Source organism: Schistocerca piceifrons, chromosome 2 (assembly GCF_021461385.2).
Source record: "Schistocerca piceifrons isolate TAMUIC-IGC-003096 chromosome 2, iqSchPice1.1, whole genome shotgun sequence".
NCBI classification, from domain to species: domain Eukaryota; kingdom Metazoa; phylum Arthropoda; class Insecta; order Orthoptera; family Acrididae; genus Schistocerca; species Schistocerca piceifrons.
In genome coordinates, this window is record NC_060139.1 from 1,021,031,012 (window position 1) to 1,021,044,190 (window position 13,179).

Here is a 13,179-nt window from a genome sequence, read left to right on the forward strand (position 1 = left end):
CCCTCTTCCCGTGTTGGATCGCGAGGGTCCTCTGAAATATGTAATTCTTGTATTACTTGTGCCAACTCATCTTTTACTTCCCGGATTTCTCTTTTGTGTTGAGTATTAATTCCATTTTGATTTTGTTTAAATTTCTAAATTTGTTCGTACTCTTCTGTGTCAGTGAAGGCTACGGGTCTTGTGTGATTTAGATCATCATCTACCTTTGCAGATAAGTTAGTGAACTGATCCGAAAGTTCGGCTACTTTCTCCGATAATGAACTAATTTCCTCAGTGTGTTTTTCTGAACCAAGTTTCAGAGTGTCCATTTGTGTTGAAAACGTATCAACTGTGTCCTTTAAGTTTTCTTCAGTTTTTGCAAGTTGCGTAACCGATAGATGCAACTGCGTCAATTTCAGCTTGCAACGTATCATGATTATCATGAACAATAGTTTTCAGTTCCTTTATGGCTGCTTCGTGATTCTGTAACTTTATGTTTTTACGTCATAACAGAAATTTTGACATTTCGATTCGGTTTTAAGTAACTCAGCAGTTAAACCTTCACACGTTTGTTCAAGCATGGTGTCTAACTTTTGAAGATTTTGTTCCATTCTGTCTAACTTTAGAAGCTTTTGTCCCATTTGTTTATGATTTTGTTCAACCGTTGTGTCTAACTTTTGAAGCCTTTGTCCCATTTGTTGCATTAACTGTAATAACAATGCACTGGTGTGTGAAACATGTTCCTCAGTGCTATTCGGCAGTGCATTTGAACCGGCAATATTCGCATTTAGAAAAGCAGAAAATGTGTGTGTGACAAGATTGTGTCCTGTCATTTCGGATTCCTGAGGCGAGCTGTTGCCAACCGATCATCGATAATGCTTCCCTGTTCAGTAATTGTTTCACTGTCTACACCATTATTTGCCGCCCGCTCCACTTCCCTATGCACAATTACCGAATTACTACTTTGAATGTCTGTTAATTCATTACACGGTGGTGCTGATAGGCTATGCTCCTCGTCACCATCATGTCTCAGTTTCCTTTGGAGCCTAGTGTTACGTTTTTCACACGCCATAACTATCATGTATTTCACGTGATAAAAAGAAAATCACAATTTGAAGAGCAAAAATAAGAAAACACGTTAACATAGCACTGAAAATAATATCTAGTTAATAGCAAGTGCAGCTGCGAAATACTTGGTGCAAATCTACATGCATGCCACAACTGTTTTACTGTACAACAATGAAAAACTACAACTAAAAAGGGAATTCTGTCTACATTTGCACTCTAGCAATAAACAATAGCTACACTAATTGCACAAACTACAAAAAAAAATCAGAAGATTCCAGGTTCAAATCCCGGCAAGGTCGCCATATGAAAGCTCCCCTTTAAAAAAATTTTGAATGACTGTGCTGGGAAACCGCAAACATCTGAGCGAAACTAAACGTACTCAGACATTGCGCTCCTTACTTATTCTGCTCAACATTAAACTGACACACAATATTTTTAGCGCAACTCAATTTGACTTTAATTAATCCATACAAAAGAATGGTCCTGACTAATAATAACCTATAACTTCCATGACTCACTTACCTCACAAAAATCTTTGTTACTCGAACTACTGCAATACAGCGAGCGCCAATACTGCCAGCTAAATAAAAGGTTCTAACTACTGAAGGCACTAACTACTGATAGGCATAGTTAGCAAATGAAAGATTTTGATAGAGAACAAACAATGTATTTACCCTAATGATGTTCAAAAGTCATCATATACATATCAGTTCATTATATCCAGTGTTACAAATTCACTCTTTCTGATGAACACACGTCCAGATTGTCCGCTCTCAAAATTCTGCCATCTCTCTCCCCACATCCACCACTGCTGGCGGCTCACCTCCAACTGCCAACGCTATGCTCTGTTCACATTCAGTTGCCCAACAACACAGTAGCAAATATTCCAACAATGCAAACCACCCACATACTTCACACAGCACAGTCAGTGATTTTCATATAAAGCGCTATGTGGCGTTACCAACATAAAAACCTAAACATTCTACTAACAGACTTAACGTCTGCAGGACCCAATGCTATCAATGTTGCCCAATTCTGGGTCCATACTATATAGTTTTCTTTGTATGTATTGAATATGTGTTCATTTTAGTGTACCTCTGACACGTATAATGAAGAGAGACCGAAGATTCTAAGTGCTAAAGTCACTAACTGCTGATAGGTATATGGTTAGCAAAGGAAAGATATTGTTGCAAACCAAATAACGTATTTTTTTACCTTAATAATGTCTCATCTAGCTCAAACACGAAAATAAATCTTCATTGACGTCCAGTACAAAGCTATATAATCATTGAATATTATAGAATCACCTTGTCAGATACTTCCAGATCGTTAGCCTATGCTAACACTTCAGACCCTTCATCAGTGTAAATTCTCACATCTGACATCTATCACTGCTGGCTGTTCACATCCAACTGCCCAACAGTACTGCCATTACTGCTGGCGACTAACTTCCAACTGCCCAACACTACTGGCGATTAACTTACAACAACGAGTCCAACCAGCCGCAGAGTCTCTTACAAAGAAAGGGCTGTCAGAGATCCAATGCAAAGCGCTACACAGTGCTGCCAACACAGAGGCAGCCCACTTACATAGTGAGTAGGAGACCCAGGTTTAATTCCTGGCCTTGGTACAAATTTTCATTCATCTCTTCAGTCTGCATTATACATTATGTAATATGTCGACTTGAAGTGTGTTGTTTGCCATGTCTTTCAATATTCATTCATGTCGCAAGTTTACTTCCTTTTAGGTGCTCAATTAACTGACATCAGTCAATATATTGTTCATCCAATCCATAAACTGTTTGTTGTCTGTATCTTGTTATTTGGTGTGTTTTAAGTAGGTTTTCAGGCAGTATTGCTGATAGTCGGAGGGAGAACGAACTTGAAGGCGGTCTGTAGATCACATCACTTGTTCAGACCTTTGTTTCACAGCAATGTCGATTGTGCCCTGCGTTTGTCTTCAAATCTCAGTCACTCTGGAATTAACGTCACCGCTTCTACCGACGCCACAGTGGTTAAGCTAGTTGAAGTTCTGGATGGCGTCTGGTGCTGGGTGCACTCTGAGGACAATGTGTCGTCGACATCGAAAATGGTGGGCTTATCAAAACTAAAATTAAAGCACTGAATAAAGGACTTAGTTTTACCATGACCTACAGTGCCAAAAATGCCCTGTTCTCCATTTCCCAGGCACACTGAATTGGTTTACCCTTATTGGTGGCGCCATCGCAGCAGTCGTACCAACAACAGCTCTTATGTCATTCACACATACCTGTTCAGTGCATATGATGAGACGCTGATGATAAGATACTGATTATTAAGATGACAATGCGTGCTCTGTAATGAAGGGTAATAGAGATTTTTTGATATCCATAGATAAAAACAGAAACGAATATTATATACGAAGAATGTGTATGGCGCTAGGAAGAAACAGGACAAGGACGTCACTGAGTGAGTCGGATTCCAGGTACGCAACAGGAAGAATGATTGGAGCCTTCAGCTGGGAAGGGGTGGGTAGGTTAGGTTAGCCTTGATTGCCTAGTGTAGGATATGTTGATATATATGGGGCAGCAGGTTGGAGTTTTCGAGGATGGGTAACTCCTTGCTGTGAGATATAGAGAGGTGGGTATGGAAAGCAACGTGACGTGGTGATGCTAGCGAGGAGGGGTGTACCGAGCTAGCTGAGGAATGGTGAAAATGGGATGGACATGTGTTATGATCTGTCGCAGAGTAGACTTATGTTTGACGGGTAGTAGCTGGAGATTCCTAACAGGTTTTCCATCATACTGGTAAAAATATGCGTTGATGACAGGAAATGGGATCGGACATACGTAATGTGTATTGTCATATTGGGCGACATCGGTACTGCCAGTGACACCAAATAATTGGTTGGTTGATTTGGGTGGAGCGGACGAAGCAATGAAGTCATTTGGCCCATCAGAGTAGGGAAGGATGGGCAAGGAAGTCGTCGATACCCCTTCAAAGGAACCATCCTGGCATTTGCCTCAAGCAACTTAGAGAAATCATGGAAAATCTAGAGCAGGATGTCCAGACTCGGGTTTGAACCGTCGTTAAGCCGAATGTGAGTCCAGTGTGCTAACAACTGCGCCAACTCGCCCGGTGACCTGTAATGTGCTAATAATAAAGAGTCACTGTGTTCCCCGGTGCTATTTAGTCTTACACCAGACGACTTTTATCAAGCCAGTCACAAAGAAAGCTGCTGTGTCCTCAGTTATAGTAGATATCTGCTTTTTATCTGCTATTATTAGTTTAAAATTTACTTAGATAAGTATTTTGCACAGAGAAAATTTACCTACATCTGCGAATAATGAGTCCTATATACAGCACATTATCATCACGCAGTTTTACAACGAAGACTGATACTTGCCCTTGACCTAGCAGAGCTTTTCAGTCCTTGAATCTAGATATTCAGACAATTTGTAGAAAGAGTAGGTAATTAGCATTTTTGTAATTTTTCTTCGAAGGGGTACACATTCTCAGTCTCTTGCTTTGTGTTAATTGAGACGTTTTTGGATATCGTCCCACCAGCGAATATACTTCTAATTTGAGCCATAGGCAAGAAGAAAAACTTACCCAAGTGTCTGTCCATAGTATTCTATTATTTAGTGAGGTTAACAAAGCAGCTATAGGTAGGTGGATGCCACAGGGGAGGCTTTTGGATGGTTTCTTCTATGATTAGAGACTGATTATTGACTACATTAATTGAAAGATGTTCCCTTCTATATGGATTCTTAACTCTCTGCTGGGCGACCAACACCCATCACCTGAATCGGCTGATAGTCATTTGCCTTTGGATGCAGCCGCCGGTATCCAAAGAACACTCTTCTGTGAGGTACCCCTTTTTGTTTGTTGTATTACAGTTCTGTACTCCACTCCATTTGATACGGCTTTATTTTCTTGTGATGAGTATATTAATTTACATGATTATATGTAAGACGATGTCAGTTTTAATTACGAAAAATGTCTAGCGATTTTTAGCTCTGTGCATGATTTCTGCTCTCGTGGACGCATAAACCACTGGTTAACGTCCTATCCTGCAGGCGATAGCCACGGCTTTTCACCCAATATTGGTTCTGGGTGTACTTCCTCTGTTGCCCTCCGTCCATTCATCCAATTGGCCAACTTACAGTTATCACACAGTACATTCTTCTCCTTGGTAATTGAGTGAGAACGTAAAAGAGCATAGACATAGTGTTTTAGGTTAAAATTTTTATTTTTTGCGAAAAAGTAAAAAAGGCATGTAAAAGAGCGAGTGATAGTCGATGAGCAAGTAGGTCAGTCTGATGGAGATGCTCGAGGAACTCTGCCAGTTCAGGCGGTGGTGTTGATGTCCTCCTCGCGGCGGTGCACGACGAACGTCTCGTCGAAGTGCGCGTTGGGCACGTCGAACTCGAACTCGACGACGCGCCTGTCGAACGGGAATCCGGCAGGGTGGTTGTCGCCGTGCTCCAGGATGGGGTGCTTCTCCTGTGAGACGGCAGGGGTGACGATGGCGAAGACGCTGAGTGGCAGCCCACTGCGGGTCCCGCGGGGCAGCGCCAGTCGCTGGGGGAAGCCGAAGTGCGAGCGGAACTCGTCCAGGAAGAACTTGCTCTCGCCCTTGATGGCGGCGAGGGTCGACTGGTGCAGGTCAGAGTAGCTCGGCGCCTCCTTGCCGTACAGCGAGAAGTCTCGGGAGCTGCGCTTGATGTCGTTCTCACCAACGGACACTGCAAAAGGCGAAGGGTACTGTCAGCACCAGTTATCAACTGATTCTAATAGGGCAAGCTTCATGTTATTGGCTTTGGGGAGGGAACTATTCAGCCATCTCAATAACGGAATGTCAGTTACTAGGATATGAACACAAGGACAATGGACCCTGATCAGAGAAATCTCCTAGCCAGCCAGGAATCGACTACAGATCTCTTCACATAGCGATCCAGTCAAGAATATGCATCGTCTAAGAGTAAATATTAATGTGTTGGCCCCACTGGGCAGGAAACTGGACTGGATGCCCATTGCTGCAGAGTGTAATGACGTAAGGATCAAACCTTTCGTGTTTTTTCTCGGTATTTAGGGAAGAAAGTGGGACTAGCTGAAGCATTCGGATTAATTTTGACATCTAAGAACCAAAAATGTCACATTTCATGCCAACCTAGATCTTTGGCCACTCTACAGATCACTAGGTAAGTTCCTCGAAGAATTTGTTTTCACATTCGTTGACTGTGATACTGTGATAACTCACAACCAAACTGTCACGTTACAGCATCACGTAGACCTTGGGATATACTATAGATGAATATACCACCACAAACCTACATTCCAAAAAAATAATATACAAAGTGTCATACCCAACATTTCATATATTATACAGAGTGTAACCCGTATAAGTGCAGGTATTTTGAAGTGTGGCGGATTAATACACACAAAAATCTGTGTATTGTTTTTTTTTCTCTCCCTGTGTCGAACTGTCCGCCTACAAACACATCACAAACTTTACGACCTGATGTTTTCTGCATGATCGTAACTGCCCCCCTAAGTAGACTTCAACTGTCAGTATAGACTAAACGTTTTGTGCCAATGCATCCACCCTTCAACACATGACTTGCTGCCCAGGGAAAAATAAGCATTACTACCTTGCTCTTGCCACACGTGATTGAAGATACTAACCAACCTAAAAACATGCAGTTAGTTAATAGCTATAATTACGTGTCAGCAAATGATGTAAATACCGATCTAATATTGTTCAGGTGCCGACCTCGGTTACTAACAGAAATATCTACCTTTAGACCCATTAAACCCTGTATAATGTCAGTGCTCTGTTATCCCTCTGTTTGCACATTATGAAGTCACATGCCACATGTTCATAACAGTATGCGTCGAAGCTGACATGGGCGACTGGTATGCCATCGACAACAATCTCGCCTAATCTGGCTCTATCTTTCGTAGATCTGCTTAAAAGGAATACGGATTCAGTTGCTAGTAAGATTTATTCCAGTCATCACTTACGCTTCTGGTTGAAGATGTCCAGGAGAACGTAGTACTGCTTCCTCTCCTCCAGGCTGAGTTCGCGGCCGAGGACGTCGTACTTGGGACCAATGAAGACACGGACGACGGAGTCGACTTCCTTGTCGCTCTTAACCTTGATGTGGTAGAAGAACGGCTTGTGGTTCAGGCGACCCTGGCGAGCCACAAATTTGAACTTTTCACCGTCTTCAGGCTTGGAGAAGGTCAGAGCGTTGCTGATGTCAAAGTCGAAGCTGTCGAAGTATGTGACGAGTTTGTCGAAGGTGATATCTTCAACGGTTACGCCTGGCAGGAGCAGCTGAAATACAAGATTCAGTTTAGTTCACGACTCATGTAGTACTCTACGAGAAACGGTATATTTTTATATCAGAGGTTTCATTACTTACCTCCTCGTGAGTGTAAGGCTTCAGAAGGTTCTTGTAGTGGTAGAAGATGGAAAGAACGCGCTTCGCGATCCTGTAGAAGAGTGGGTCCCTCAGCTGGGTTTCTGGTAGTTCAAGGACGCTAGCAGGAACCTAAAACGGAAGTAAGTAATGTACCCCCGCATCCAAATACAAATAAGACCAGTGTAACGTCAGAGAGAGTAGACATCATGTGGACATACTCCGTATCGGTGAACAGGGTCGACAATGTGGCCGAAGAGGGAGATGAGGTTCCTGAAGTATGCGCCGTAGTACTCCCAGTTGATGTTCTCGTAGTTGCCCTCGACGATGTTTCCAAGGATGTTGGTGAGGTCCTTCTCTCTCAGGTTGTACTTCTCGTAGTTGTACTGTTGTTTTAGAAACATAAGCAGTAATGATGGACGCATTTCGTATAAAATCGTATTAGAGACAAATCTGCGAGAACACACTTACGCCTGACAGGTAGCCGTAGTCGATTCCGTCGCGGATCCTCCTCTCGTAGTTCTTGATCTCTTCCACGTACAGAATGTCGACGTTGCGGGGGAAGACTCCCTCTGGGCGCGCTGGGGCTTCGAGTCCGTTCTGCAGCCTCAGCTCAGGGTAGTAGCCGACCTGCAAACGTAATACACAATTTAGTGTCGTCGTTCGGAAGGTGGATTCTCCACTGTCGTTGCAGGAAAGTGATACAGGTGCCGAAATGGGACGTACCAGCACAGGGTGGTTGTAGTCGATGGCCTTGACGTCAGGCAAGTGGTTGGACAGCCTCTCCAGGTAGTAGCGAGCCAGGAGCTGCTGCAGGACGAAGAAGAAGCTCTCGCCGCGGTACTTGTACTCGGGAAGGCTGTAGTTGGCAGGGTTCAGCCAGAAGGGGTACTTGTAGCTCAGGTATGCGTAGAAGGAGTTGAGGCCGACGTCTTCGGTAAAGTAGGAAACCAGCTGCTCGGGGTTGCTCGGCACGGGGTAGCCGCTGTGGTTGGAGTAGAATATGTAAGGAGCCTCCTTAGAGCTGACTTGACCTGCAGAACGGAACACGTAGTTTTGATTAGCGATTGTGTGATGTAACGTGTTGTTATAATTAAAGTGCAGCTACTTGTTGATGTCCATTGTGGGTTGTAATTGTCGTATGGCACCGAAATTTGGTACATATGCTAACACGTTATTTCTGAACGCTGAAAGAAAGCTTAGTTCCAATTTCGGCCACCTAGTGCAAATCTGGTGCTGTACAATACCTCGGCGACTTTTTCGGTGCTCCTGTTGAACAAATTGTGTAGGCAGCTGTTGATAATAAAATCAACATTATGCCTATCTCAGTTGTTTGGCGTTCCCCAAGGTAGTGTTATAGCTCCTTTGTTGTTACTTATCTATATAAACGTTTTGGGAGACAATCTGAGCAGCCGTCGTAGGTTGTTTGCAGATGACGCTGTCATTTATCGACTAATAAAGTCATCAGAAGATCAAAACAAATTGCAAAACGATTTATAAAAGATATCTGAACGATGCGAAGATTGGCAGTTGACCCTAAATAACAAAAAGTGTAAGGTCATTCACATGAGTGCTAAACGATATTCGTTCGGTTACACGGTAAATCAGTCTAATATAATGGTCGTAAATTCAACTAGAGACCTAGGAATTACAATTACGAACAACTTAAATTGGAAGGAACACATAGAAAATGTAGTGGGGAAGGCTAACCAAAGACTGCCTTTTATTGGCAGGACACTTAGAAAATGTAACAGATCTAGCAAGGAGACTACCTACACTACGCTCGACCGCCATCTTTTAGAATACTGCTGCGCGGTGTGGGATCCTTACCAGATAGGACTGACGGAGTACATCGAAAAAGTTCAAAGAAGGGCAGCACGTTTTGTATTATGGCGAAATAGGGGAGACGGCGTCGCTGAAATGATACAGGGTTTGGGCTGGACAGCTTAAAAAAAAGGCGTTATTCGTTGCGACGGAATCTTCTCACGAAATTCCAATCACAAACTTTCTCCTCCGAATGCGAAAATATTTTGTTGACACCGACCTACATAGGGAGAAATGATCACCAAGATAAAATAATGAATTCAGAGATCGTATGGAAAATATAGGTGTTCGATCTTATCCGCGCGCTATACGAGATCGGGATACTAGATAATTGTGAAGGTGGATCGATGAACTCTTCGCCAAGCAGTTAAATGTGCGTTACAGAGTATCCATGTAGATGTAGATGTAGATGTTATGCCAACGTCTCATTCGTAAGCCGTTACAAGAAACATTGCTAAACGTCTTTCTTGCATTCACAGCGGCAGATTCGCACCTGGTGGCGAAAGTTGGAACTAATAATTATCCTGCAAAAATAGTTTCCTCATTAACGCATCACAATGTGCACTAAGTTTCACTACCATACAACTGTTAAAAGGCACAGAGGACCACTGTGTGATGCAGACTTTAATTATAACCACCCGGTGTACGTTTAGCTGAAGTACTTTTTGTTATGAAGGAACCATGACTTCAATAGTTTCATGTAAACGGGGGCAATTATTTTAGGCAATTTTATGTCACCCCACATAAAACAACATAAATTCTCCGAATACGTGACCATGCGATTTTGTTACTATACAGAGCAACGTATTGGCCACTTCATTAGTATTACATTTACATCATTACATTTACATCACCATGAGGGTCGTTTGCAGCTGGGGGCGAAACTTTGATTTATACAACAACGTGATTACGCGATCACATCCACTTAAAAGTCTATTTGAGCTACAAGGGGCTTCGCTGCACATGAAGCAATAACGATCTGCAGCGCTATTTGGTAGTATAACAGTGGTTGAGAGAGAAGTGAGGCCGAAAGGGTACTTGTAGTTCACGTGGGCGCAGGAGGAGTTCAGTGGATGTATTGATCATGTTGTGAATAACATCAAAGAGAAATATGGAAAGGGAATTAAAATTCAGAAAGAAGAGACGAAAGTTGTGAGGTATACTGTTAACGTACAAATTTTGTATGACACGTCAACTGGCTTGGAATGGATAGTGTCTTGAAACGAACTTATTAGACGAAGAAAAAAAAATAAAACAACGGTAATGGTATGTGGTCAGTTACAGCAGTAGATGTTGAGGAATCTACATAACGAAAGGAGACACTAAAAGTAAGTAGATGATTTGTGCTATCTGGGCTGAAAAGTAGTTGATGATGCGCGAAGCATGAAGCATAGAAAATACTGACAAAAACAACGAGAGAATCATTTCTGAAACGTATTTCTCTTGGCCGTGGATTTTTACTGGTGTGTACTGTGGACTGTAAAGAGTTCGCACAAGAAGAGAATGCCGATTATTAGATTGACAGATCGAATATGGGAGAAATGATATTTTTGGCCAGAACTAGATATAAAGAGTGAAGCAGTTGATAGGTGGTGGGGAATGTTAGGGAGGGGAGTGGGGAGAAGTAAAAATTGTTGAGTGAGACCAAGGTTTGTATGGATGTAGGTTGCAGTAGTTCTGCAGAAATGGAGAGGTTTGCAGAGGACAGAGTAGGGTGGAGAGCTGCATCATTCCTGTCATCGCATGGAAGACCACCACCACGATGACAAGGACAACAACTACATGAGTCCTATACGGGCGGATATGTGCTCAACAAACTAGTGGATAAGTATTTAAGTTCGATTCTTAGACACAGTACACATTAAGAATCCTTCTGACATTCAGCCATTGATGAAGTGGGTAACAACGATTGTTGTATAGAAAATATTTTTCTTATAGTTAATCTGGTTGTCGATTTACTTTGCACAGTTGGTGGTGGCTCCGGAAATGACACGTGCGCGTAGTTTGTTTGTACACACCTTGTAGCTGGGCGTCATATGCCTTCTGGATGACCTCTGCATTGACGAAGAGTTGCGGGTAGATCTCGTACGGAGCTGGCAGGGTGACGTCCTTGGTATCCTCGCGATGCAGCACAGCGACAGTCAGTGAGTAGACGAACAGTGCCTCGTTCAGGTGTTCCCGCGCCCAAATGGCCGTCTGGAATCAAAAGGACACTCGTTATACAGAGGAATGTTTCGGGGAGATGCAGTGCTAGCTACGCATTACTTCCTAGTGTCCAGACACGGGTGACAATTTAGATGAAGACACAATTTGACCAGTACCTTCGTGTATAATCTGACTTCACACTGCGCATTCCTTCATAACGATGTAACCCTTGCCTGGAATATAGATGAGTCTTGCTCAGGAACGCGGAGCTCTAATTTCTGCGGATTATTTGTGAGTTTCATGCAGTTTGATGGGGAGTAGGCGGATTTAGGACAGATTTGCCAATGACAATTTTCATGTCTCAGTTGTAAAAAATTATGTATGCACTTCCTCCCAATGCTAACAGAAGATACTTCGTTTGCTCTGGATTCATTAAGAACTTTGAGATCTGTGGAATTTGGTTTGGGTGAACGTCCCAGATGTTTGGCATCTTTATGAGGACTGCCTATGTTGGAGCACCAGATGGAGGACATTGTACATATTGTGTGCTGAACATGCCTTAAATGTGCGCCCACTTATTAAAGTTGGACATAGTGGTGAACGGATATTATTCGATAAGCTGCTTCACGTCGGTGTTACGGAAATAAGCCAAAGAAAAAATTGCCAACGAAAAAAAATTGAAGGTATGTCATTATTTGCAGATACATAGGTATGATCAAAAATTAAGAGGAATGTTTGCTAATAACTTGCTGGTTCAAGCAAAATGAAAAAATCATAACTGAGTAGTATTTTGTGTCGAAGCGCTCGTACCTTGATGAACGTCTCAAAGTCCTTGGCGTAGTAGAACAGCTCAAACAATGCCCGGGCCTGGTAGTAGTGCTTCTGGTAGTAGATGGAGAACACTTCCCCTTTGGGCAGGAAGCCAACGTCGACGTAGTACTTCCAGAAAACTTCGACCTTCTCCTTGAACTGTAAAGATAAAAAAACGGATGTTCGCTACAGTTGTCTGGCCGTCCAAGAAATCGGATCCTGGTTTGTAACGTCACGTATTTATACCTGGTAGCTGTCGACGTGTTCAATAGGTTTGTAGGTCTTTGCAATTTCCTGTTCTTCTTTGATGAGTGATGGCTGCTGTACGTGGTAGAAGAGCGCCAAAATCTTGTTCTGTTTCTCCAGAAGTTCCTTACCGGCTGGAATAACAATAAACAAAACATTAGATACAATAGGAACGTCACTCCAACATACAGGAAATTTTCTCTTTCCTTAATGCATTTTGCCCGCATCTCGTGGTCATGCGGTAGCGTTCTCGCTTCCCACGCCCGGGTTCCCGGGTTCGATTCCCGGCAGGGTCAGGGATTTTCTCTGCCTCGTGATGGCTGGGTGTTGTGTGCTGTCCTTAGGTTAGTTAGGTTTAAGTAGTTCTAAGTTCTAGGGGACTGGTGACCATAGATGTTAAGTCCCATAGTGCTCAGAGCCATTTGAGCCTTAATGCATTTTTATTCATCATTTCGATTCCTATCTGCTTACATAGGCACTTGCAGAACAGCGTAGTTCCGTTTATACCAATACGCATACGAGGTTTGCTGGATGCAAAGTTCACAGGTGTCTCAACGAAAAAACTAAAGAAGGACAGCTCGTTTTTTAGTATCCCGAAACAGAGGCGAATTTGTCACGTATATAATACGAGAGCTGGACTGGCAATCATTAGCACGAAGTGTTTTTCGCTTTCGTTTCACGAAATATTAGCAACACTTTCT

General features: G+C 42.8%; 1 protein-coding gene across 1 annotated transcript in view; it reads right to left on the bottom strand.

The window, feature by feature from the left end:
- Positions 1-5,258: 5,258 nt before the first annotated feature.
- LOC124777156 (hexamerin-like) overlaps positions 5,259-13,179 on the bottom strand; it is a 38,425-nt gene continuing 30,504 nt past the window's right edge. Inside the window, exons 3-11 of the mRNA XM_047252458.1 lie at positions 12,479-12,612; positions 12,233-12,391; positions 11,296-11,473; positions 8,180-8,487; positions 7,925-8,083; positions 7,675-7,839; positions 7,457-7,585; positions 7,053-7,368; positions 5,259-5,773 (exon numbers count right to left, since the gene is read on the bottom strand). Coding sequence (XP_047108414.1) covers positions 5,376-5,773; positions 7,053-7,368; positions 7,457-7,585; positions 7,675-7,839; positions 7,925-8,083; positions 8,180-8,487; positions 11,296-11,473; positions 12,233-12,391; positions 12,479-12,612 — 1,946 coding nt within the window. The 3' untranslated portion in view covers positions 5,259-5,375. The remainder of the gene's footprint in view (positions 5,774-7,052; positions 7,369-7,456; positions 7,586-7,674; positions 7,840-7,924; positions 8,084-8,179; positions 8,488-11,295; positions 11,474-12,232; positions 12,392-12,478; positions 12,613-13,179) is intronic.